At 44.0% G+C, this 27,670-nt stretch overlaps 1 protein-coding gene across 1 annotated transcript; it reads right to left on the bottom strand.

The window, feature by feature from the left end:
- On the bottom strand, positions 1-27,445 carry YWHAZ (tyrosine 3-monooxygenase/tryptophan 5-monooxygenase activation protein zeta). Its single transcript, XM_084279830.1, has 6 exons — positions 27,406-27,445; positions 24,567-24,870; positions 7,653-7,776; positions 4,316-4,479; positions 4,129-4,224; positions 1-1,056 (listed from the first exon to the last, which is right to left on the bottom strand). The coding sequence occupies exons 2-6, from the start codon at positions 24,858-24,860 to the stop codon at positions 997-999; spliced, it is 738 nt and encodes a 245-aa protein (XP_084135956.1). The 5' UTR covers positions 24,861-24,870; positions 27,406-27,445; the 3' UTR covers positions 1-996.
- Between the last annotated feature and the right edge of the window lie 225 nt (positions 27,446-27,670).

The raw sequence follows: 27,670 nt of genomic DNA, 5'->3' as shown, positions 1-27,670 counted from the left end.
AAAAGTCCATTCATAAAACTTTTATTCCACTTACATCAACTTAATACACATGTTCTGAACAGTTATGCTTGGATTGTTCATGAAAATTTCGTAAGACATTAAACAAAGCTAGCCATCATCTCAAGTTATTTCCCTGTTAACTATTTTTACAGCACATGCATGTTAGGCAAGTATCAAAAAAAAATCACAAAAGCAAAAAACCTAAAAAAGTTAAATACATGGGCTTTTGTTTTACTGCTGTGCTCGATATACAGTGTCATTATGGATATCAAGCGATTCATTTTTTACTGCATCTTTACTTGTACATTTGTTCTTAGGTTGCTTAAACCATTTAAATACAAATAAAATGTGTAGCAAAAATAATGAAAGCAACAGCAGGTAACTTTACAAATAATGGAATGTGAACCGTTTCTCTGTCCTCCTCTAGAGAAAGTCGAGCGGGTTATCAAACTGCCTAAGGAACGCGTCAGCCGCAATCAGAGATGCACACGCCACCGCGACACCCCACAGGCTTCACGTGCTGGCGTGACACGCGGTACCTGTGGCACATCAGCTTCCCCACAGCCGTGTGTGTGTGTGCTCCAGCCCCACCACTCACCCCAACTACACCTGTGGCTGCAACTGATGATCCCTTTTTTCCATCATGACAGACCAATATGCAAGCAGTCGCCTTTGCTTGACATAGAAAGCTGTTTTAACACTGGCCTTGTGGGAAGCCACAATGTACCAAAAGTACTATGCCAAACATGTAAAACTCGTATAAAAATTTCACAACCCTATATTGGCCATCTCAGATGAAAACAGATAAATTCCCCAAATGTTAACTGGCTCTATTCCCCTAATATTAAACAAAACCACATGGGAAATATAGAAATCCAAATAGAAGTAACATAAACCTGTCAAATCGTAAACAAAAACTATTTGTGGGACAGCATGGATGACAAATGGTCTACTGTGTAAATTTCAGAATGAGGCAGACGGAAATTGGAAGGCTGGTTAATTCTCCCCTCCTTCTCCTGCTTCGGCTTCGTCTCCTTGGGTATCCGATGTCCACAACTGTTTGGGAAAGAAAAACGAGCAGAATACATAAGATGTTGACATTTATGAATAATAATTAGCGAGGAATTATTAAATGGAAAGCCTACTTAATTTCACAAGAGGTCCTACAAAGCACCACAGGGAAAAGCACACGTTAGTGTTAGTATTTTCTGCTCTCTTGTAAAGAGAAATAGGGAAACTGCTGTTACTTCTACACACCAGGGAACTGGAAATGCAGTCTTAGGTGAGTCAGCCCCACACTGCATTTCTTGAGGAAGTTCATGAGCAGTCCAAACCAAAGCCTCCCATCCACATGGCTCACTAAAATACAGTTAAGAGCAGGTAAGAATGAGACCTACACAGCAGAGACAAGAATCTGGAGCTAAGACCACTTGGCTTCCTGTGGATTTGTACTTTTTCCTCCAGAGAGCTTTATGCTTCTTTCTGAAGGAGCAGAGTTTGGAACACAGAGTTTCCAAATTTGAAGGGTGGGGCAAGGAGGGAAGAAATCATGCTAAACATGCAGTGTGCACAACGTTTCATTTTCAGCTCCATTAAAAAAATAATCCTACTAAGGATTCATATATCAAGATTCAGTACCAGCTAAGGAAACTGAGCATCAGTTCCAGAGCAACACGCAGGCCACAGAAATCAGTCTGTAACTACTTCTCCACACTCACTGCTGCCAAACGATTACCAGCCCCGTGTGATTTGTAATCTCTTCTCACTTTATGGAGTTACAGCAGCATTAACTGAATCCTCCACGCTCTATAGCATAAGGTGGCAAAACCCAAGAATAACTCATTCTCTATGCACAGCCTACTCTCTACCCACGCTAAGGTCTCACAAGATGCTAAAAAATAAAATAATAAAAAAATCTGTCATCAGAAACACTTTATCCTTTCCAGGAGTACAAGATAACAGAGAAACCTGCACAAGTAGCTTTGTTCTTGCTCTGAATGTAACACACGGTATCTGCACTGCATGTTCCTTGCTGAAGGCATTAAGCAACAAGCTCATTTACTGGAGACTGCAGCATATGTGCCAGTTTCTAGCCCCTGCACTACATTCAATACCACGTTGTTAGAATATTACGGTATTCTCCAGTGCTATCCTTGTAAGGAACAGTTAGTAAGAATGCTTCTAATTAGATTTTTATCAGGTGCTTCTATCCTAAATCCTCATCTCTGGAGTACCTAGGGATATGCACGCCTTTATTCGTTAAATAAAAAAGGCCTGATGGGTATGAAAGGAAAATTACCAATTAAAAGCACAGTTTAACACCATTTGCTGAGGAAAGAAACCCAACAAACCCTTAGGAGGAAGGGATGCCCTTTTTGTGTGTTTTGTTTTTTGAAGAAAACAAAGAAGGGATTATGTAGCAGTCCCAGTAAAACTGATTCTGACCCGATGCGTTAAACCCTCCGAACGCTTCCTCGCCCTCAGTCCACAATGAAAGTGAACAGAGACCGTTCCTCAGCTGTGCAAGACTCAGCGTAGGAAGAGTCAACAACTGAGGAAACCACTCCTGTCCACAACTGATCAGTGCACTGAATCACTCTCAAAAGCCTTTCTAACAGACCTGCCTGACTAGCGAAATGGACCTTCTTTACAGTTAGAGTTCACTGCAGTCTTTGTCAGCCCCCCCATACAGCCAAACTTCATTTTCTACCTTGAGAAGCTGTGTAAAAACATGGAATCCACAAGCTTGTACAGGTCACACTAAGGGCTTAAGGCAAAACACATCATTCACTCAAGAATATAGAATCCTGCAGCTGTCTGCAGCTTTGTCCCTTATAGTGGAAAGCTCACGTCACTTATCAGGCCTAGCACCGTAACTCTCACACTATGGGAGCTCAGTCCAGCTTTTGCTCTTACATGAAACAATTTGTTATGACAAGCTTTACATTATTTTTACTGGGAGGCCAGCAATTAAAGTCAGCTTCTATTCACTATTTCAATGCCACTCATTCAGAGGGCAGCTCTTGAGCGATCTCACAAAGGGTACAGTACACACATTGAGAGTGATGCCAACCCTGTATCTGTCTCCAATACAGAGGTTGAGAAATCTCTTCCATTTGTTTTGTAAGCAACAGCTGGAACAATCACAAGGAGTTTTCTTCAGTAGCGTTTAGTTGCCATTGTAGTGGAAAGGGCTCCCAGGAGCAGGGAAATAAGGTGTCAGAAACAGAAGCGGAAAATACAGCAGCTCTGATTTTATGCAACTGCACAACTTTGCTTCTACCATGTTAAAAGAAGCCCAACTCTTCTGTGAACGTCTGATGCCGTTGCCAGATGTAAACCCTCTTCAGACCTTGCTTGCAGCTCTCCCCTCCCTGCCCCCCCACCCCAGTGACGACCGGGGAGTGAACTGTGCCATTAATTACACTGTTGCATGTTTGCTTGCATTTACTGTTTCATTTGCTTTAGATGTTTATCTTTGCCAGTTTTAAAGGTCAAAGTAGATTAAAAAGGTCCCCCCCCAAGATGAAGATTTCGATTACTGACAGAGCAACTCAACCCAGCCCCATAATTTACACCACAGACAGCTGAGTCCAAGGAAAAGACAACAATTAAGCCAGTTGTTTTATGACTGCCATGGAAATAGCCTGGCTAGCACTGATTCCAATTTCAGCTTTCCCCAAATTAAAACCAAGCAAAAAATCCCAAACGACAGGCCCTTAAAAGGACTTGTGGCTCTGTGATTTTCATGCAGGATCTGTTCCTTGCACATGCAATCACACAGACTAAGCCATGGGGAATTGGACATAAGTTTTGAAGAGGCAAATGCAAGGGTATTCTCAAATGCTGCTTAACAAAAGATAATAGCTTTGCTAGTCACAGCCAACACTGCAGCTCCTCAACATCCTAGATTCCTTGAATAAAAAAATCATCTGAAGAGTTTGGTCATTTGTCATGTCAGAAACCCGCGTTAATTAGCATGCAGCAAAAAAGAAAGACCAGGCAGGAGAAAGATGTAAGCCCATCTGTAAGTAAATGACAGCTCCACAGCCAAGAGCGAACAGGACAAGGGAGTGCCACAAAGACATACCCCCTTATTAACAATAGGCATATTTTAACGATACTCACTGTCAAGTTGTCTCTCAGTAACTGCATTATTAGCGTGCTGTCTTTGTATGACTCTTCACTTAATGTATCAAGTTCAGCAATTGCTTCATCAAAAGCCTAGTGTTATAAAAACAAACAACTCCATTGGCCATGCGACAAAAGGTTATGCAAACAGCAGAAATGGGTTTTCTCTCCCCCTTAGACTTACCGTTTTTGCAAGGGAACAGGCTTTCTCCGGGGAATTAAGAATCTCATAATAAAACACGGAGAAGTTTAGAGCCAGACCTAATCTGATAGGATGTGTTGGCTGCATCTCCTTTTTACTGATTTCAAAAGCTTCTTGATATGCTTGTTGTGATTGCTCCACTATCCCTTTGGGGAAAAAACAAACACACAAAACCCACAACAAGTAATTAATTCACATACTGTATTCAGACACACAATCGGGACTGTGTTCACGCTTGCATGAACCAAGTATGTTGAGAGTGAACGCCTGTCAATGAGCACTTTGCCTAACAAACTGCTATTTTATGAAGATTTTACTAAATTACATTTGATTTTTTTTAAAAAAAGAAGTTGTCACTGCCCAAATCACAGGTTTGAGTCTCTCCCTGCCACCTGGTAACTACTTGCCTCTACAAATGTTTGCAGCAGCTCTGTAGCACTTCAGGAATATAAACCCCACAGCCTACATATAGAGGAACAAAACGGGTTTTAACTACACACAGGTCTGAGGCAATACTGTCATTTCAATGGCTTTAAATACCACAAAGTGTTACAGATCACATTTTGGTCACAGAAAACACTGATGAGCTTTGCCTATCATGCTGAACCCTTTCAGTAACAGTCACCTGTGAATTCCCATTCAAAATGTTTGGGAAATAACATGTGGCATACCTCAACCCCAATTAAGTACATATTTTTAAAAACTTCCAACAAAGTTCCATTTCCAGTGGAGATACAGAAAGCATTTTCACCTAACTTAAAACATTCCACTACCTGTAAACTTTGAAGTAAGTGAGAAAAATTAACAACAGGTCTCGTTTTCAGAGATTAACGTCCTGCCATTCTCTTAGTTGGTTCGACCATACATGTTGTGAATGCTTGGTGAACAAACCCTCCTCTATTGTGTCTACCAAGATCGAAGAGCTCAACAGTTCCCATGCTCACTGAACACACATGAACTTCGAGCAGATTGTGCCTGCGCAGGTCAGAGACCACAGCCCGCACAGCCCGCAGGCTGGACTATGCCCCTGGTGACTGCAGGAGGCAGGAGACACTGAGCACAAAGGGACCATTGTTCCTGCGCTCCCCGAAGCTCTTCACAGCATCTGAGGAAAAGGTGGGCAGGAAGTCACTCAATTCAGATGCGAAAGGATTCCAACCCCAACATTTGAACTAGAGAAGCTGCCAAGAGCAGCCAGTCACATGTCATCAAAAGTAAAGGAATGTCTGGTGAAGAACTCAAAACCAAATCAGTATCCAAGTCAGAAGCACCTGAACTCCGCATAAATAATTTTTAAAAGAGCTTTTTTTCCCCACCCCCCTCCTTATTTGAGAAAATACAATTAACTTTTGAACAGTGATTCTGGGAATTTAGTACAAAATATGATGTATTCTGTTAATTTTAAAATCAGTCACCCAGCTTAAAAAACAAAGTGGCTAGATTTTAACCCTGAATTCTTTAGCAAGTATACAGTTCCAAAGTTCAAGACTAAAATAGCAGGGTGAGGTACCTGCTTGACATTCCTCTCCACCAGACTGCAGTAAGAAAACCCCAGTGGAGAAAAGAAATCATCTGGTATATGAAGACAGAAATCCAGTTCCTAGAGTCTGAAGCTTTACTGTTGCTGTTATATACTGCAAAAGGCCAAAAGAATACTATCCAACTAAACAGGCATTATTTTGTAAACAATAATTAATTATCAACTGCTCTTCTTCAAGGTCACAAACAGCATACAGGAAAAGCCTGTGAGATGGAACACTTAAAGGGGAAAAAATAAAAATAGTATCTTAAGCTTCGGAGCCATAGCAACTATGAGCTAGATGGGCTTTCAAAAAAACTCCCTTCATCTGGAAACCCACTAGAAACTGCTCAGCCAGGAGACTTGGTTAAATAAAAATGAACTTCAAAGCCACTTTAAACATAGAATTTCACCATCTAATTTCAGAGCCTGCAAACTTAATTCTCAACAGAAAAAGAAACTTTGGGACTCAAAATATTGTACCTTCTACACATGTGAACTGAAAGGAAAATATAATTAGTCTCTGTACGGTAACAGAGCTAAAGTACTGGTAACACATAATTCTCCAGTCACCAAGTCACCAGGTCAGTTGGCACACAGTAAAAGCAGAGTCAAATAAAGTCCTATTATACTAAGACTCAGCATCTTTAACTCCCCTTTATCCGGCATCCCAGGGAAACTGGGCTACCCTACATAACGTGGCTGAAACTGACACCTCTGTCCCCCTGAAATTACTCCAAGTCTGTTTCACCTCTACACCCAACTCAGGGTAGCTTCTGTGAAGGTGTGCAGGCATCCCTCTGTATGGTACTGGGAGAACTAACCAGTTTGAGAGCAGCACAAGGCCACAGGGCCACCGCATGTTTAACCCTGACAATCCTAGGAAAAGGCTGAGTGCTGCTGAGCATTAGCTCAGTAATCCCAGAGGGTCCCAAGTACAAGCATTCAGATTTGTCTGTGCACTCTAAAGCATCCCATAATTCCACAGACTGAGCGCAGACTAAACTGAGACTGCAAGAAACAGCTCAGGGCTGGCAGAAACTACTGGACGGGGCTCTATGCTGAAGCATGCTGCTCTTCATGGCCACCAGTCCTAAACTGGTTCCAGGAGACAATGCTTTGCAACGTGCTGTACCTACACAGGATGTATAGTTCTGAACTGGAGCATGTTGTTAGAGTTTCTCCAACTGCAGCAGTTAAGACGCCCAATATATTAAGTGCCACCTTATATTAACTTTTCTAGGTAAATTTAGGGTGAAAGCAACTTACCTGCAATTATGTCAAGCTGCTTATGCAGGGATACAAGCAACTTAAAAACCAATTGTTAAGGCATCCATGGTTATGGAAGGAATTATCCTAGCAGTAAGGTTAATTTTATCAACCCTTTTCTTCTCCAGGTGGTTTATAGTCTCGCTGCTCACTGAACCTACAGACTTTTTGTATTCTGCAGAAATGCAGAAGTGGCACAAACAGGACTTCAGGAAGCTACAAGGCTTTGTCCCCCTGTAAAGAAGCGAATCAGTAACACTCGGCCAGGCTCCTGCATAAACCTTGACTTCAGTGATAAACCAGATGTGTGCATGCATAAACTGGAGATGGTTTCAAGGTTTCATGACTGAACACCTGTTCCCTCCTTACAACAGCACAGGCAAGTGGAAAATTCTGCAACTAATTTGAAAGCTAACAACCTATGTTTTCTGAAGAAAACAGAAGCCCATTACTAGAGAGATTTACATTATTCCAAGACTGGCAAAAGCAATCCTATGTGCCAGTATTTCTCCTCAAGCTGACATACGGTACCTTTCTTGTCATCTCCAGCAGCCACCTCAGCCAAGTAGCGGTAGTAGTCGCCTTTCATTTTCAAATAGAAAACTTTACTTTCTGCTTGCGAAGCATTAGGGATCAAGAACTTTTCCAACAGAGACTGAAAGAGAAACAAAGAACACTGTTTTCAACACACAAGACTTTTACAGCAGGTTGAACTAACAATGCAATCACACTGCAGTCTGTTTCAAAGTCAAGACAGCTTTGCTTTTTGCCCGTTTTCTACATACATATACAGGTAAGGAGAACATGTCCTGGATCACAGTTCTAGGTACAGAAAGGTATGCTAGATGCTGGGACTCCTCGGGGGTAGAAGGCTTTGTTAATCTAGCCATGAGCCCTGTGTGACCAAAGGAAGGGTTTTGATAAGCTGATATACAGCACCCTCACAGAACTAAGGCAACCCAAAGGTCCAGGCAGAGGGCATGCAATGCGAGAAAGTCTGCATCCACAGAAGATAATAAAAGGATTTGAAGGATCAGCTGTCAAATCAGAATCCCAAATATCTTACACACACAAGCACTAAATAAGCCTTGTTAACCTTGTTCCTATTACCTGGAATGCTGTACTGGCATGGCCAGCAAGAAACTCCAAGGTGAACCTGGATTCTTGCATTTCCAGACAGCCTGACGACTGCCAGCTGCATAGCACTGAAAAGGATCATCTATTTGACTTTATGTGCTGCCCTAAGAGGTGTTTCCTATACCTTCCAAAGCAAAACTCTGGAGTTATTCCACCAAATCCTCCCTGTGGGCTGCCAGTTAAGACCAGGTTTTTCTAGATTATTCTAACTGCTTATTAAATTAACATAGCAAGCTCCCAGCTGAGGCAGCCATATAATTTAGCAAAAGCTCTACTAGGATGAAAAGAAGAAAGTTAAAAAAAAATGAAATCACTAGCTCCAACACATTTAGTCAAATTAAGGTACAAGCTTGTCAAACTTCTTGATAATCAAGTGCTTAAATTCAGACTTTGAAAGAAAAGCCAGTTATTTAAAGCCAGAAAGAGTGCAGGAGAGCTCTTGAATACTCAAATCAGAAGCTGTTACATGTACTTTGCTAAGGCTATGGAGCAAATATTTTTTAAAAAAGAGGCTTTACTAAGAGTTTTTGGGTGTTTTTTCCTCCCCTGTAAATCAGATGACTGACATTTCAGTTCTGCCTGGCTTTAGCTGCTATTTCCAATGAGACCACAGAGCAATGGCTGCTTTACAGGACCTTCCCCTAGGCAGCACCCTGTGGGTTAAGCAACTACCTCACACAATGTACTCTCAGGCAGGCATACCCTGAACAGGGCAGGCTGTAACCACTGTACTGTGACCCAGGTACCCACGGTACCTGTGCTGCTTCACGGGCCAAATGACTTAAAGCTACAGAAAACCGTCTGTAATTCACAGAAAGAGCAAGAAGAGTGAGCAAGTTTGACTGAGTTGGTTGGTTTGAGTTCACTTTGGGGTTTTTGTTGTTTATTTTTAATTCAAGTACTGCTAATTAATTTAAATAAATAACGACTATTTAGCCTGGTAGTCTCAACTTGTGTGAAACCTTTCAAAAATGAAGTGACCTAATGATGGCTGCTCTCTCCCATCTCTACCCCAGCAGACAAGGTAACACAGAAGTCTAGCTGCCAGAAACAAACCAAAACACAACAGAAACCAGTGAAGGTTCAGCTATGCCTGTGCTCCAGTAAGACAGAAACCCGTTAGTAGACTTCCTTTATTAGTTTCAACATAACAGAAGGTGTTTATTCAATCATCTTTAATATACAGATACTTCCAGTACCAGGGGATTTGGTATACAGCTTCATTTTATAAGTCCACTGAAAGACATCAAAACATTACTGTGTGTCCTTGCTTCCCAGCAGAGAAAACCCTATGGCAACAAAGGAAACACCAGACAAGCACGTCGGCGGCAGCAGCATTTTTATGGAGCCAGTGAAACCCGCTGTGGAGCTGCCTCCTGCCAAGGGCACCCTTCTGGAGGGCATACTGCTGTGCAAGGAGAAGGGCTGAAAGCCACCTCTGTCCCCATGCAGCTGGCACGAAGCAGGAGGCTGTAAGGTAGATGGGTCACACGCTTCAGCTCTCTAACAACATACACACTCTGTTCTCACCACCAGAGTGCTTCAAGATTCACAGCTATGAGATGTTTTCATCAGTGCCAAGAAACTCTGACTTCAATGACAGCTGAAGGTTCCCAGCTAATGAGGAGAATAAGGCTCCTCATTAGTTTTCCTCTGTAGGACTGCAATTACACAGTGTGTCAGCCTGCACCCACCCTTCTGGCACCACGGGGAATTGCCCTCCATTAACTGGTCAGACCAAGATATTCTCAGTGGCTCTAGTAACAGGAATCATTCACCACCCAAACAGAAGGTTGTTTGATTAAGCTGTACAGCTCTGCTCACTCCCATAGCAGCAACCAAACTTCCAGATACAAGCTTCACTTGGGCAACAAATGAAGTAGAATTGTTTGCAAATCAATTAAACCCACAGTCAGAGAAGAGGAAAGATTAGCAATTTAGGAAGTCTTCCTAATCAGATAGATACTAGCACAGCAACAGCAGCTCGGACAGCACACAAACCTCATACCAAAAAAAAAGGTTTAAACCAATGTCACATTTAGAAGGCTGACAAAGAAAGTTCTTTTGAACAGCTATTCACAGCATACAGCCTATGCAAAGAGGCTCTGACTCTGAGCCTGCCCTGGTAGCATGCTCATATCTGGATGAAAGACACTATTCTAAACAAGCAACACGTAGGACTGGTAGGCCACATATCTTTGGGAGAATTTTATTTATGCCAAATTCTTCATAAACAGCAACAAAACCTGAAAGCAGATTAACACTTAAAAGCTAGCATGTGAAATTACTGAAAGGAGATCTCACTCCTATTATTTATCTAGTACTATATATTCAGCTTCTACTGTTTGTACCAGTCTTTTTATTTCAGGGTCTATTTTCTTTTACTGGCATAAGTAAACATCAAACACTCCTTTGAAACGAGCCTGAAGATTCAGAGTAGACTGATTTATCCTAGAGAGTGGCTGTGAAAGCTGCAGCCTGCATTAAGATGGTGGGGCTACAGAAAGTCGTATAGATGAGACCAATAAAACTACTGACCTTTTAGAGTTCAATAACAAAAAAGAACATAAAACGTTGGGCATAACAAAAGGCATAACCAATCTAACACTCTGCTATCTGCCAAACATCTGCTTATGGGGAATACTTGTTGGGGTGGTTTTTTTTGGGTTTTTTTTGTTTTGTTTTTTTAAACAGCTTTAACTGCAAGGCTTTCCTGGAGGATACATTTTCTTCAACAATGAGGAATATCTTACATTTTAAGTCCTGTTGATGTGTTCTGTTTGTCCATAACAGAAGAAACAGAAACAAGAACGATTTTGCTAGTACCACCAGTAAGTGCCTACCTTCTTTCTCCTTCACCAGGTGACATGATAATGTTTATCAGCACAGAGCTGATCACCATACTGGCCACTGAAGTGCTTGCAGCTAGTCCGAGACCGGACCCATAAGCTGATGTGTATTTACCAAGTTCACTAGGTGATCCTCATCATTGCAATGCATACAAACACTCTGACAACTGAAGCCCATACAGCACAGGTATATTATAGCTACATGGCATGTGGCTAAGCCCTCATGCTCGTTCAGGATGTTTGTGCTGTGGTGCCAAATGCTCATCCATTTTTGATATATACTAATGCGAACTAACTACAATTCCATGGGCAGTTAAATACAGTGCTTCAATCAGAATCTGGTTTAAGAAGCTGTTTCTACAAAACCAAATCACCACTCCCTGCCTCCCAAACCCCACAACTACTCAGCTGTAATTGTCAGAGCTTTTAATTTGATGGCAAGAATCTGAGAGCTGTGAAACAAACCATAGCACTGTAGCCGATCAGGCAGATGCAGCAGCATCTTAGAGCACTTCTCAGCCAAAACCTGCAACAGCTTGTACAAGTGCTTCTAATACTTTTCTAAGCAAAGTCATACACAGTCTTTCCAGAAAGACTTCATGGAAAATTAGCACTTCATTAAAAAAGCAGGAAAACAAAGACGCACGTACTAAGTCCGAATATCGACTCTTACCAACGTGCTGGCAGTTGAAAGATCAGGCTTCAACACCTCACATCTGCAGCTGTGATTACAACCAAGTTAAAAGCTTTCTGGTACTCTGGACTGGGCCAGACAGCACATTTGAACTCAGCAGATGACAGCTACGCTCAAACACACCACAAACAAGACGTCTGGTAAGTTTGGTATGTGCCACCGCTCTCAGCAAGTGCGCACTGAAGAAAAGTCTTTGTCTCCGAAGACATGACAGGGGCTCCATGCACACAGCTTCTCTGCTCTGCTGGAAAACTCCAATCCTGGCCAATTTTAAACGCTGAACTGGTAAGAGAGCCACCTTCTTCATTCTTACACAAGTTCTTTTGCCAGAGCAGGACAGTCAACGAACAGTAACACTAAACAAAATGCGTTGTGAGCCTGTTTGATGAAAGGCCCCAGGGACTTGTCCCTGTGGTTTTGCAAGACAAAAGGTAAGAGTTACCAGACTGGGGAGTGTGAAGGAAGCACAACAAGTAGTAATTCTCTGTAACCGGAAAGAAACCCCCACGCCCAACCCTCTACAAAAGGTCTGCCTGGTTCTTACTCAAGTAGACATGCTTCACTATGTCAAGTTGTGGTGAGAACTTCAGTTGAAGACAGGAAGCCACCCCGTAAAGACTTGAATAGTCCTTTCCTGACACTTGAAGCCTAAAACTAACCTTCTTTTAAAAGCATCTGCTTACATCTTTGACTTGTGTAGCCAGAATACTATGCCCAAATTCATCATAAGAGCATTAGAATCAATGCCTCAGTTTTGTCTTGATGTTCTGTGCATATTTCCATTTAATTAAGTCTTGGTCTTAGTACACGTTATTGTCTGGGAACTTTAGATAGTTATTAATGCACCCCAGGGTTGCACTAACTGCTCCATTTCTTATTCAAGGTATTTCACTCCTGACAAGCAGGAGAGTAAGAATAAAATCACCAGACTCTAGAAAAGTACAGTTGTAAACGAGCGGGTAATATATACTTAAAATACTTAATTTTTAAATACTAAAAATTAAGATATACTGTTGAATGAAAACTCTAGAACTGTTGGAGAATGCAGTGGGCTGGCCCTGGCTGGAGGCCAGGTGCCCCCAAAGCTGCTTTGTCACTGTCCATCCTCAGCTGGACAGGGGAGAGAAGATATAATGACAGGCTTGCGGGTTGAGATAAGGACAGGGAGAGATCACTCAGCTGTTACTATCATGGGGAACACAGATTTGACTTGGGGAAACTAATTAATTACCAAACAAATCAGAGTCACATAATAATAAATAAGGCTAAATCTTAAAACCTTTCCCCCCCACCTCCAACTTCTTCCCAGGCTTAACTTTACTCCTGATTTTCTGAACCTCCTCCCACAGAGTGGCATAGGGGGATGGGGAATGGGGATTGCAGTCAATTCATCATGTAATTTCACTGCCACTCCTTCCACTCCACATTCTTCCCTTGCTTCAGCCTAGGGTCCCTCCCACTGGACAGTCCTCCACCAACACCTCTACTGTGGATCCTCCATAGGGTGGCATGTCATAGGATCATTTTGGCTGGTAAAGACCTTTAGGGTCATCAAGTCCAACCATTAACCTACTACTGCCAAGTCCCTAGTACTAAACCATGTCCCTAAGCACCACATACATGGCTTTTCAGTACTTCCAGGGATGGCAACTCAACCATTTCCCTGGGAAGCCTGTTCCAGTGCTTGACAACACTTCTGTTGAAGACATTTTTCCTAATGCCCAATCTAAACCTCTCTGGCACAATTGGAGGCCATTTCCTCTCATGCTATCACTTGTTACTTGGGAGAACAGACCAACCTCCACCTGGCTACAACCTCCTTTCAGGGAGTTGTACAGAGTGGTGAGGTCTCCCCTCAGCCTCCTCTTCTACAGGCTAAACCACCCCAGTTCCCTCAGACGCTCCTCATCAGATTTTGCTCTCTAGACCTTTAACTAGTTCCGTTGCCCTTTTCTGGACATGCTCCAGCACCTCAATCAGCTCTATCAGACTTAGAGGAAGCTTCTAGCAGCTTCTCACTGAAGCCACCCATGTAGCACCCCAGCTACTAATAACAAAACCTTGCCATGCAAACCCAATACCTTGAAACAAAGAGATACTGCTCTCACACTGTTGTGCTGACTGAAACCAGGACACACACAAAAAAGCCAAGCCAGAGGACAGCCAAAATCCAAAAGAATACGCTGATAAACATTACCCAATTTAAACAGTATCAATTTTGGTCAGAGCTGACAAGACAGGCCTTGTCCTGCAATACTGAAAGACACCTGACATAGTTAAGACATTATTTCAATTTTGAAGATATATTACACAGAAGTATTAGCTGAATGTTAATTCATTTGTCAGCCACCTGTGATATATGGCATAGGGATGAAGACAAGACATGGAAGAACTCTTTGTTTCTTTAAATTCATGGAAGACATGAAGGAAGGGTATTTTTTAAGTTCAGCCTGAAACGTATTTCAAACTAAATGACAACGGCCTAATATTTTCATGATGTAAGCAGCACACCACTATCTTTCTCCAAGACATTGCAAGAACACAAGAAGGATTATAGTAGCTAAAAGGACTCTTGTGTCTTCTAACCTGCCTGTAACATTGCCCAAAAGAGGATGCCATTAAAAAAAAAAAACCACAAAGAAAGTATGAAAACGTCATGTTTCCGTTAGCTTCCATCAATGCCCAGGAACTTCCTGAGCCACATGTGGTTTCTCTGACTGTAGTAACCTCCAACAGGCTTCTCATCTGCACTCCACAGTCATGTCCAAACTCCCCTTACATCAACATAACCTTAATACCCACAATAGACCATGGAGAAGATGTTGGGTTTACTATCTGCACATGAGAAAGCAGTTCTTTTGTCTTAAACCTACTTCCCAGTTTCACTTAAAAAAAAAAAAAAAAAGAGTTTAGCTTATAAAAGCACTGCTATTCAAGTCTGCATTTCTTTTAGACTACCAGATTAACTTCCTATTTCAAACAGGAATCAAAAGCCCTCACTGCGCTTTCACACTATCCAGGTAGGTATTTATTTTTTTTCTTAAAGAAAGAAAGTGAGCAAGGGAGGAGGGGAAAAAAGCACAAAGATGTGATGGATATTAAGAAAAAGGACATCCAGCTGAAGCACAGAGCTAGAACAAGAAATAAAATTACAGTCTACTGAATCTCAACATTTAGCTTTCCAGGTGCATCGAGATTCACTTACTACCTGCAGCCCAGCGCACCAAGCTCCCTTCAGCTCCTACGGGCAACCACCTTTCCCTCCATGGCAGGAGACACAAACCTATCTGGACTATTGTTACAGTGCTGACTGTACAAGAGCTGACCTGCTCTTTTCTGACTACCTGCACAGCAGAGCAGCAGTATGTTAGAGAATCACACCTACGAAGCACCAGGTGTACTGAGGCAGGCATTCGACAACACCGGTCGGTGTTTCCAGGTACACACTTTGTGAGAAGAGGTACATGTCCTTGGTTCCATCCAGCACAGTAACTGTAGCACACCTTTGTTAAGCTTTTTACAGGCTTGTATTTTGATGACAAAGTGAAAGTAGCCCTGTGTCACACAAGTTAAAGACACCTACCGTTCCCACAAAAGCCTGGCACGTGATTTTCCAGGCACATGCTTTCTGCCTCAGCAACAGTTCAGAAAGCTACTCTGGCTGTGAAGCAACACGTGGAATCATCAGCACTGCACAGACTGGTGCACACACCACAAAGGGTTTAAACAAGCCATCCATGGCCAGCAGTTTTATTTACACACATCTACCTGAACTGTTGGGAGAAAAATGACAAATCCTTGTATTTGTAAGGGGGGTATTTTTTAGACAACCCCTTTGCAATCCCAGGCTGTTCTGAGACAGGCTCATTACACTGCTCCCGATGACCCAGAGCTTAGGATGAGGGCTCTGCAACTGCTGCCTCATGGGCAACCTCCAATCCTCTCAGGTAAAACCAAAAGGACTGTTCTGCTGTCAGCCTTCTACTCCAGCCAAAAGCAAAGCCTCTCGTGCTTAAAGTTAGCTACAGATTCCTATCTACTAAATTGCTGACTAGAAAAGGAATTCAAGAAAACCTGTCACGTACTGGCAGCTGCTGTGGCACTGGAGATCTCTCTGATACAACATTTGCTGAAGAAGGAAAGAAGCCTGCTGCTTGTTCTCAGTACCAGTTATTCTCCCCTCCCATCAAACTGGCTGCTCACACAGACAGACAGCAGCAGAAGTTCGAAAAAGGTTAGAAGACAAGGCTGGCTGGAAGAAATGAGGTGAGAATGATGAGCCTCAGCAGGGGAAGAATTCAGAATTTGGGACAAAGGACCTTCAGGGGGCAGGGAGGAAGAATTTGATTGCAGAGTTCATGCAGCGGTGGGAGATGTGACATGCGTAAGGACACTGGGATTGCTAAGAGCTGGAAAAAGGTACACCTGATTAGCAGCTTTGTTGTAGTCCATCTGGTGAAGATCTAGGAAGGAAAAAAAGTGGAAGAAACGAGTCTGGAGTAATACAAGGGTAAATGAAAAAGAACTAGGGGACTAATGGAGATAAAAGGGAATCCTGTATGGCAGAAAGAACGGCAAGAAATTTTAGCTTATGCAAAAAAAATACTACTAAAGCAGTCTAAACGTGTTTCTTTAGAAAAGAGAACAAAAGCAGTGTCACATATGGGCAGGCAGAAGAAAATATGGAGGAAGTAGGACACCCTGAAAAATCATCTTTGTGCCCACACACATGCTGGGGGATAGAACTAAGTCAGTAAGAAACAGGTATATGCACCAAAATGCTCAGAGGGAAGGAAGGTACAACACTTACAGACAAGACACATCACTGGTCTGCATAAAAAGACAGGGAAGGGAACGGAGGCAACGAGGAGGAGCATCTTGGTTCACACTTCCGCAGCCATACACATAACTCTCCTTGCAGATCTACCTTACCCAACTTAGGGAGTGTTGTGCCTTTACCAGCTTGTTCCTTCTACCACTTTGCTTTCCAATTAGTATTTATGGCAAGGAAAGCAAACGTGCTTCATCTCGGGGTGTACTCTTCAAGATTATTCAAAACACTTTTACAGTCCTTCATGCCAATCATCCCAGGTGTTTTACCAGTGTGCTTAACACACCACAGCGAAAGAACCGAATTCTGAAGCACATGCAAAAACACATCTCCAGTTAGTAACCACCTCATACAAAAGACAGCAGTCAGGAAGACACTCAATAGACAAATAAATAAGATTGAAGTATTTAACTCATTGAAGCATCAATAGACAAAACAGTCTCTACTGAGGATCAAAGCCAGTGTACAATTTTTACCATTTTCTTTTCTGCATCACCTCATTAATTTGTTTTCTAAATACTGGGAGCTTGCAACAAAGATGAATGATGCCAACCACACACATCGATCATTATTCTTTGAAGAAATAGAACATCTGAGAAACCTGAGATAATGCAACATCGAAAGCAACTGAATTGGATGAAAATTTCTGCAAGACAGGTAGGTCTAAGCGATAGCTATTGTGGCTGGACTCCAAACCAGAACACGTTCTGGCTTGTTTAAGACTATATGGCTTCAGTCTCTGAAGAAATAGTGCTAAAAAAGCCCATAAACATGACGTAACACTTCTTACCCTTGATAAGAAACAGAAGTATGAACCATTTATCTTTAGCAGTTTGCATCCCGAGCAGATCCAATACCTCCTGGGTAGACTATGCATCTATCAGGGGTTCGTGATAGCATACAATAGTAACAAAATCATTTTATTAGCAAAAATGCCACTTCAGCTCTGTAAGCCTACTCTGCACTGGGAGAATCTCGTCAGCTAGGATCAGACTCCTGTTTCTAAATATTTTGTTAACTACATAGACACAAAGGGTAACAACATCAACTTTAACAGCACAAGCTTTCTCTAACTGTTTCAAAATGGTAGTCATCTACCGCCTGAATGGACCACCAGCTTCAGGTTCAGAGCCAGCAGTCACTGCAAAGCACAAGCAGAGTGCCTGAGAACCTGTTTCAGAGATGTATTGCTGTTAAGTACGTGGTAACACGACAGAAGTTTCCAGATGAAACCAGAGATAGCACAGCATCTGTTTATACCGATGCAGAGATAATGCACCAATTCTGACAATCCTCTAAATTCTGCATTTCTACCACTCAAGGCTTTCACAGGCACAGTAGCAGTTGGTGTATCTACAAGCCAGTGTTTCTACCCTCAGCCTTCTAAGTAACCAACCAGTCAAACACACTTAGCAGCTTCACGAAGTTACAAGCACACTCAAATAAGGTCTTGTCTCAAGAGCAGGGAAGAAGGAGGAGGAGAGTATTCTGTCATCTCTCCTACATGACTGAACTGATCAACTAAATTTGTTTTGCTGCTTAGAACTGCTGATGAGCAATACATGCATGAAATACTTGAATACTGGAAGCTGCTGTCATATAAAGCAAGTTTTTACTTTTCAAAAGCATACAAGTACGAGCACTATGCACTTGTTTTTTAATCAAAGCCAATTACTAAGTGATAATGCCCAGTGGAATTAGTAAAGCAGACTATTGGTTATAGTAAAGATTTAATCTACTTCCAATAAATGCAATAGGATATAGCTACATGTATATATGTGTATACACACGTGTACACAGTTAATCTAAAAATCAGAGGTAACCGCATGTTTCAATTTTGTTTTTGCATTTCTACAGAGCACATTAGCAGATTTTTCTACACATTAAGGACACGTATCAACATCATGGATGCACTTCTTGCTAGGACTAGTAAGTACTAGCTCACCTTTGCTCCTGCAGCCCAACCACCAGTAAATTACTTCTTTGTGCTGGAATCTAAAATCCTTTCAAGCGGAGCTAACTGTCATGCATTTACAAACAATTACATGAATAATGCAGAATAAGTAAAAAGCACAAGTCATCTCACATCTGAACTGAGCCATGAATGATGTTTTAATTCTCGAAGATTCAACGTTTTTTCAACATTTTAATTTGCTTACAAAAATAAAGACCATTTGCTTTAAAAAAACCAATCAGGAAATTGCTCTAGTTTGGGCAGTGCTTTCACTGCTGGGAAAAAAAACCAAACCAAAACAAACCCCTAAACAAGAAAAAAAAACCCCAAGCCAACCCAAACTGAAAACCCAACAGCAAAAACCCAAAAAACCCTGAAGGGGTGCAGCTACAGCCAGGGAAACAATTAAAGGACTAACCAAGAGAAACCATGAAGTTAATGCAAATTGTCTCAGCCTCCTACCGTCAATATATGTGAGCAATTATACCAGCCAAAACTTAACTGAAAAAAAGCTATGCTCGGAGAGTTCATCAAAAGCTTAAATGATGACAGTCATCCTGGGAAGACAGCAAGCCCTGGCTACCTTTTGCTCAGCAGTATATAGAAGTTCATTCACAGAAGCATTTGTGAACCAGGAGCACTCACACATTTCAACATTCACTACTAGCATGTTACCAATTACCATCTTTTAATACAAATTTTAACACTGAGGTGACATCTTGAGCTCTACGTCCAGGTTTGGGCTCCATAGGACAAGAGACCTGGATATACTGAAGCGAGTCCAGTGGAGGCCATCCGCATGATTACGGGGCTGGAGCACGTGATGTACAAGGCAAGGCTGAGACACTTGGGTTTCTTCAGCCTGGAGAAGATCAGTAGATCTTACTGCTGTGTACAGCTGCCTTGAGAAGAGGGAGCCAGACTCTTCCTGGAAGTCTACACTGAAATGAGGAGAGGCAGCAGACCATTTGGAACATGAGAAGTTCTGAGAACATGGGATTTTTTTTGCCGTTTGACCATGAGTATAACTAAGTGTTATGACAGCCTGTCCAGAGAGGTTGTAGGCTCTCGACCCTTGAAGATACTTAAAATTTGACTGACAAGGCCTTGAGCGATGTGATCTAACTGGATCTGTTCTGAGCAGAGTTGAACTAAATGACCTCCCCTTCCAATCTAAATTATTCAATCAAAACAACTTAAAATAATAACTGTTTTTCAAAGCAAGTATTTTTTGGCACTGAACTCCTAACTTAACAGCCCTCTTCTGTGACTGACAATCTGCAAAAAGAAGTTTCTACAAATGCCTCCCGTTCTCTTCCAAAAACATCAGATGAAGGACACAGATCTCAAAGACAGAAACTAAGCACAGCCAAAACCAAAAAATTAACCAAGCCTGAAGGAGTCACAGAGCCTAAAGTAACTGAAGGTAGCAATTTTCAGTCAGAACTTTGAGTTTTCCTTAGTATCAAGTATCTTCAAAGGATAGAAGGTTGCATGCTATAATCATTTCACTCCAGCTCATAAGCAACCTACTCATCTGCTAGTCAGCACCACCCCATAGGTTAGCTGTGCTCTTTGACCATCAGGACACTTTGAACGTACAGTGGTTGACTAATAAAAAAAAATACATATCTGCATGTCAAAAAACATATGGCTTCCTGGAGACAGGAGTAAATTTCCTAATCCTGTCATTAAGAATTAGTACAGAAACGGGCTTTATAGATGTTAACATAGTAACTTATTAGATATTTGCAGTAATAGTCCCACAGTAATTTGAATATGATGGCAATGGGCATTAATTCTGTGGTATGCTCTTTAAAAAGCCATTTAAACACATTCTGAATGGAATTATCCTCCCTTCCTCCAGGGAACTGCAGCCCCATGACAGGTTACTAAACCTGCTCCTACACACCCCCAAAACCCAATACATATATGAAAGAATCACAAGCCTAAAGTCACTTAGTTGAGATTTAACCGCATCTTCTCACAACAATTACCACTTCTAAAAAGTGAAGAATCAATTAACAAATGCAAAGAAGCTTAAATCATAGAAGGACCCAAGGAGCACCATTTTACACTTTTGAGTATGAAGTTTGAAACAAGTAACAGTGAATAAAGCCAACAATTCCATCTTATTGACAGAGACCTGGACACCACCACTGACCTGCAGCTTTTCTGGCACGGAGGGAGTGGGGGAAAAGCCCACAGGGTTACAGTGTCATGCAGGGGACTACTGAGCTGCTGCTGCAAGTGCCAGCCCAGGGAAGAGAGCTAACTGCCTAGAATTACACTCACAGTGAAGATAGCCAGTCATGTTTTAAATGGTTAGTTTACATTTAGCTCATGCTGGAGACTGCCTTAAAGCTACTAGTGTTCAGAGCTCCCGAGAGCTTCTGACATGCAAGCAGTATTCAACATTAGCTATTCAAAGACCTCTCCACACATTCTGCTCCATACTTCAGAATCCTTATTAGCTGAAAAATTCATCTTACTATAGATTTAATTTGGACCACTCCAGCAGTTTGAGCTCAGTTTCCAATTAGAACTGTTTCCCATTAGCGGCAAAAAGCATTTTGAATACAATTTGGACCTGTTAGATTAGTAACAGTTTCTATTATGGAAACGATAAATAAAAGATTGTTATACTGGTATTTTAGACAGACCCTTCCCTTCTACTACAGAAAGTAAAACAGGATATAAAGCACACAGTTAACATGAGGAAAAGTACTTAACAGAAAGCTTAATTTCCTGTATCAATACACATTTTCTGAGGCTGGAAATTTTTCTATAATATTCAAGTACATTTAAGATGCCCAAGTATGGCCATGTACTTCCTCACACACACACTCACTCTACATTATTCTTGAAGAATTTGGAAATTCAGTTTTTATTGTTAAAGCACAACAAACTGCTACTAAGCACAACGTGTCACACTTATTTGCAGTTTATCAGCACTACCAGGCTCCAAATTAGAGTCAGTTATACCACACCTGAATATACTCCACTGTGTATCTGACAGAATTGGTGCTGGACCAACAAATTTTAGGTGTCTCTTCTTTGCAGAGCAGCACTGAGGCTGCAGCAAACAAGGGGAGTTGAGCTGCTTGTAGAGCTGCAGAGGTACTCTGCGGAGAGCTCAAGCGAGGGAGGATTGAGGAAGTGGCAAGGATGTAGATGCCGGCTTTCCCTGCTGCAAGGTCAGCGCAGAGGAGAAAAAGAAACAGTGGGACTGGCCCCGTGTAACTGCTGACATTTTTATCACCGAGTCTAGTAATTACAAAGCAAGAAGGAAGTCCAGCATTAATTGCTCTTATTCGCTCCATAAGCCAGTAGAAGAGCTGTGAACAGAACCCAGGCACAGTTCCGTACACGCTGCGTCTACTGCATCAGAGGAGCTGTTTCTTCCAATCCACCAGTAATTTGATTCCAGCAAATGAGGGAAGAGAGGAGAAGCTGCAGAGGAGCCAGCTTTGGCTACGTTCTCCTAGTCACAAACACATTCTCTTAATTGGCTTCCTCCCTTCAACACTGAAGTTAGGACACCAGTCACTTCCATGCTCAGCTGTGATGTAACACCCCAGGGTATTAAACATTACTTAAGAGCCTAGCAGCCAACTGAAGACACAACAACAACTCAAACAGATTCACAGTCTTAATAAAGGATAGAAAAGTTTCCAAGCTGCTCTTGTACTGTAATTGATAAGGCTCGTGACAGAAAACTTTGCAAGTTTGTTAACACTTCAGGTCTTATTAATGGCCTACTTCACACTGAGAGAGACCTGGTAAGCCTTGCTTTTCACTTCTGAACAGCTACAGGCTAGATCATGCTGTACAAAAATTGCAGAGGATCTTCTGTGGAAAAAAACCAACCCAACAAACCAACCCTAGTTACATATGTTTGCCTGTAGCACTGTGCAGACTCCTGTTCAGGAAAACCAAGTATGTTTCCACAGTTCATTTTTCCTCTGTCAAGCAAAGCGGATGTCAAATACAGCAACACGGTCAGTCTTCCTAGGCAAGCAGGCAGGGATGTGAACAGGATATTCCAGCAAAGAAACACGAGTACGTGTGCAAATATGAATCCAATTCAGTGCAATTAGCAACGTCATTTCAAAGCGTTTTAAAATCCTATCCCTTGAATTTTAAAAAAGTTTATCTTTCTTTTTAAATTTAAGTCTAAAAAAAGTAGTTTTATTACTGCTAATCACTGCCTAAGGCATTGTTTCTTCTGGAGAGTAATTTTTTCTTTATGAAAAAAAAATTGTACTGGCAACACTAAAGATTAGTAAGACATGAGCTGTCTAAAAGTAGTAACATGTCAAAGAATAATAATTTCTTTGAATAATCTATGTATTTCATTAAATATAAAGAGAAAAATCAAGTCCATTTTGAGATTCAGAAGATTTAACCAGATTCCCCACCAATGTGCACCCTCCCCCCCAGATACTTCAGCTGCTGCAGCAAACTGGAAAGCTGGGGCTTTGTTTTTGTGTATCATGTGTACAACAAAAGCCAGTTTCACCTCAATCTGGTTTCCATTATCAGGAAAAAAAAAGTAATAATTGCAAACACCAAGTTCTTCTAAAAGGAGGTTTCTAAGCCCACCAACTTAAAGTGATTTCTTTAAACCCAACGTGGTTTACAAAATGATTTCAGATCACTCTGAACAGAAAGCATCCACTCATGAGGACTTTTCTAGTAATAAACTCATTAGTTTGAAAAAGAAATAACAAGAAATTAGAACACCCAATTTGGACCCTTATTTCCCTGGCTCAGGCACTTAACACAAGAACTAGCAAATCAGCTTTTTTCCTAAGTGCAAGTTGGCATTCTCATTTTCATAGTGGAAGTTTAAGAGTTATCCTTACACAAATAACCACACACACGAAACTGGGTGTGGTAGAACAACCATGGAAGCCAGCCTAAGCTGGAAGCCAAGGTTTGGAGTTACCCATACTGACTTTCACACACCCTTGGAGAACCAGTCTTCTAGAAGCAATCATTGCCCATGCCATTTGGTTATCTGACACAGCAAGCAAAATTTATGCTACTCCTTGATCTTAATTTTCGTTTGGCATCAGATCTTCGAGCCCATACTTGGTTATTTAACACTTCCCTCGTATCACATGTCATTCTGTCACCTCCAGGTATGCGATCCTTCGTCACATATGGGATGACACAGCAGCAGGGTCTACAGTCCAGAGGACAATTCTATTGCTGACAGTAGCACCTACCTCACAAGCGGTCCCAGGCCTGGATATCTATTAACTGTGTGCTCACTGAGGCACCACAGGCAGATGCAGTTGAAAAAAACCCCCTGACAATCTGGAATATGCATTTGTAAAAGGTTTGGAAATTCACCAGCCAGTCTCACAATAAAAATACAGGGTTGTCTGCTGGGTACATGCTCGTTTTGCCATAGCTACAAGCCACAGGCAACACCCAACTTGAACACCCCTTTTAGTTTGCTACTAAAATTCTGAAGTTTAAGAGGGTCTCCCAGCGTTTCTACTGTCTCTTCCTGCAGACAGTTTTCTGCATGGCTGAGTCATAACTAACATTACATCATCTTGCCCAGGGAGGGGCACAATTTCCGTAGAGTAAGAACTACCTCTTACAACTAGAGCAGCACATTTAAACTGCAGAAATCAAAGCGGCCTAGGATGAAAACATACTGCACTCTGGGAGGAGGAGAAAACCCCAAACTAAACCTGCATCTAACTCAGTCTTGATTAAATATGTTGACTTTTCATGCCTATTACTTTGTATACGGTAATGTTTCAACAGCTCTCCAAATTCACTAGCATTCCTAACTATAATGAGTTGTATATAAATAATCAATACATTAGAAGGAAAGAAAAGTCAGGAGTTTTTTAAAATAGCTAGATGACAGCTTTACAGACAGGCTAGAAGCAGTCCCAGCACCATTTACCCTGCAACTCTTAAGTAAAAATGGATCAACAGTTTCATTATTTCTCACCAGCACATCATTGCAGATGTCTCTTAGCTCAGTCTCAATTTTCTCTCTGTATTCTCGAGCCATCTGCTGTTTTTTCTCAGCGCCTTCCGTCTTTTGTTCAATACTTGAGACGACTCTCCAAGATGACCTACGGGCTCCTACAACATTTTTATAGGCAACAGAGAGAAGATTCCTCTCTTCGTTGGACAACTCAGCTCCTTGCTCGGTCACAGACTTCATGCAAGTTGCCATGTCATCATATCTTTCAGCCTGCTCAGCCAGTTTGGCCTTCTGCACCAGCTCATTTTTATCCATGCTGATATTTCTAAAAAGGAAAAATAGTGAAGCATTATTCAGACATCAACCAAAGCCAAAGGTGTTTTAACTTCACAGGCAGAGCAATGACTCTCTTAAGGAGTGTGGAAATGTAAGAAGGACAACTGTAATCCAGAATGCAAGGCATAAAACAAGCACGCAATGCCTAAACACATGGATAGGTGGATTGAAGAGTTAAAGTCACCACTTCCTCCTGGAAAACTGTTAACTTGAAATTATGTTATTAAAATAAATGCAAACCAAACCATCCAAAGGTGAAGTGAAAGCAAGTCATTCCTATTTTATGCACACAAATGATACCCATTGTTTGCCATCACACTCATCAGGCTACGTTTAAGCTGCAGCATCAACTGCATCCAGTTATCAATATAACGGAATTGACAATAGCAAGTTTTTCCCAAGAATAAAGGCTAGACAGACTGTAACACCAAGCAAACTCCACATGCCTTAACAGAATCTTAGTTACATGCAGTAAGACTTAGCATAGGGATCTGCAAATCAAATCCCATGCTGGGCATTACAGAGCACATGAAATACTGAAATTTCAAGCCGCACATCCTTCAGTAACGTTAATCATTTCCTATCCCAAAATGGGATACAGTAGACAGCCTGAGCTGGGTGCTGCTGCTCAGCCTGAGAGGTTATGCTTTCAGAGACAAAAGGAAAATTTACTATTTAAGAAATACTCCTTCTAAATCATAATTTCAGGTAGCATAACCTGGCTGAGGTGCTTCATAATCAGCACTGAGAAAAATAAATTCAAAAACCAGCTCTGCTAAACAGAGGTATCGGGGTTTGGATTTTTTTGTACATCAGGAAAGATGTACAGCTCCTCCCTCACTCCCCATTCTTTTACATCTCTTGACTCGATCATTCTGAGGCCCTGGCAGTGTGCTCTGGGACACGCCATCCTTTGAAGTTTGACTGGATTATTAAAGCAGGAAGCAATTTTGGTCATTGTAGGCTCTATGTGCTTCTAAACAAGCCACACACAACAGTCCAGCCCTTCACCATGTAAAGAAAAAGACAAAAAGGCTCACGGTTAAAGAAGTCGCCGCAGACAATAGCGGCACTGCCATCCATGTGGGGACAAACTGGGCATTTTTTAACATTCCAGTCACCCGAAAGGCAGAGTTTCCGTAGCTCTTACCCCCAGCATCGGGGCGCAAACTCAGCGCGCTCGGCAGCGCCCGCCAACGTGCGCCTAAAACTTGACCGCGCCGCGAACGGCGGGGTTAAGGAGCCATTTTAAGGCACCGTTTTGGCTGCGGCTATTTACCACCCGGCGCGATCGGGACCAAGCGGGGTCACAACGCCGGCCCCGACGCCAATCTGCAGGGGCACCGGGACGCCCGCAAGCTGCCACAGCCGCATCCCGCCCCGGCGGCCGGGCCTCCCGCCGTTCCCGGCGGCCGAAGGGGACCGCCCGCGGCGCGGGCTGGGCGCTGCCCGCGGTTACCCCGCCCGCGAGGTGACAGCAGAAAATGGAGCGGCCCCGGGGGGGGGGGGGGAGGAGCGGGCGGCGCGGCCCCCCGGGGCGAGGAGGCGCACCCCGGGCCGCCCCTCCCCGCGCTGCGTCCGCCGCATCCGCCCGCCGCGGGGACACCGAGCGCCTCGCCGGCCGCCTTTGTCATGGCGGATCGGCGCCGGAGCCCTGCCCACTTCAGCGCGCGTTAATCCCGCTCACCTCCGCCCAGCGCCGGGGGCGGCGGCGGGGGAGGATGCCGCGTCCCCGCCCTGGCAGCGGCTGGACGAGGGGAAGCCCGCGGGCCCAGCCCCAGGGGACCGGGGTGGGGGAGGGAAGGAGGGGCGGCGAAGGAGGAGCCCGCTCCCGTCCCAGGGGAGCCGCCGCTATCACCCAGACCCCTCTGCCGGCGCGGAGGGGGGTGGGGGGGGAAAAGGATGGGCGGAGGCGGGGAGGTGGGGGGCCGGGCAGAGGGGAGGGAAAGCGAGCCCGACCGAGGGGGGCGGCCGCTGCGGCTCTTCCGCGCCCGGGCACCGCTCCCGGCGGGAGACCACACCCAGCGGCGGCCGCCCGCGCCCGGCGCGCCGGCCCCCCGCCCCCGCTCGGCGGAGGCGGCGTCCCCCCCCCCCGCCCCACTGCTCCCGCTCCCCCCCACGGGCGCAGGGTCGCCCCCGCCCGGCGCGCCACGGGCGAGGCCCTCACCTGCCGCCCCCTCCCTCGCCCCGCCGCCCCCAGCCGCTCTTTTCTCCCGCACTCTCTCCTCGCCGGCGGGGAGGGGCAGCCGCGGCCTCACCTGCGCGGCCCCCGCTGCCCTCCGCGGCGGCCCCCACGAGGCGGGCTGCCCCCGCCGCCCCACTCCCTCCCCACGGAGCCGACCCGCAGCTGCCGGCGAGGCTGGAGGAGGGGGCGGGGGGCTCTTCAGGAAGGGCTCGGCGCTGCCCGCCGGCCGCCTCGTTCGCCGCCCCCTCCCCCCGAGCCCCCGGGGGCGGGGGGCAGGGTCCCCGGGGCGGCCGCCCGGCGCGGGGGCTGGAGGCGGGGCGGCGCGGCGGGCCCCGTTACCTGTGCGCGGCGGGAGCGCGGCGGCGGGTGTCTCGGGGCGGGCGGCCGGCGCGGACTGTGCCTGTCTCGCGGCTCGCTGCGCTGCAGCCTCTCTCCCAGCGCCACACACGGCGTCTCCGCCAATCACCGCGCCGCAACGCACGAGCAGCGCACCGCCCGTGACGTCAAGCGGGGCCATGGCAACGGCGAAGGCGCGAGCACGAGCCCGCGCCTCCCCCGGCGCGCCACAGGGTGGAGGCCTCGCCAACCGCCGCGGGCGCCGGCG

Source organism: Gallinula chloropus (assembly GCF_964237585.1).
Source record: "Gallinula chloropus genome assembly, chromosome: 2".
NCBI classification, from domain to species: Eukaryota; Metazoa; Chordata; class Aves; order Gruiformes; family Rallidae; genus Gallinula; species Gallinula chloropus.
The sequence above is the reverse complement of the archived record's forward strand: the minus strand, read 5'-3'. Positions and strand labels throughout refer to the sequence as shown.

Coding starts and splice junctions, on each gene's coding strand:
- YWHAZ (XM_084279830.1), bottom strand. CDS start 24,860: ATGGATAAAAATGAGCTGGTGCAGAAGGCCAAACTGGCTGAGCAGGCT. Junction 7,777..24,566: donor ACATCTGCAATGATGTGCTG/GTGAGAAATAAT, acceptor TTTCTCTTTCAG/TCTCTGTTGGAAAAGTTCTT. Junction 4,225..4,315: donor CCTGTTCCCTTGCAAAAACG/GTAAGTCTAAGG, acceptor TTATAACACTAG/GCTTTTGATGAAGCAATTGC.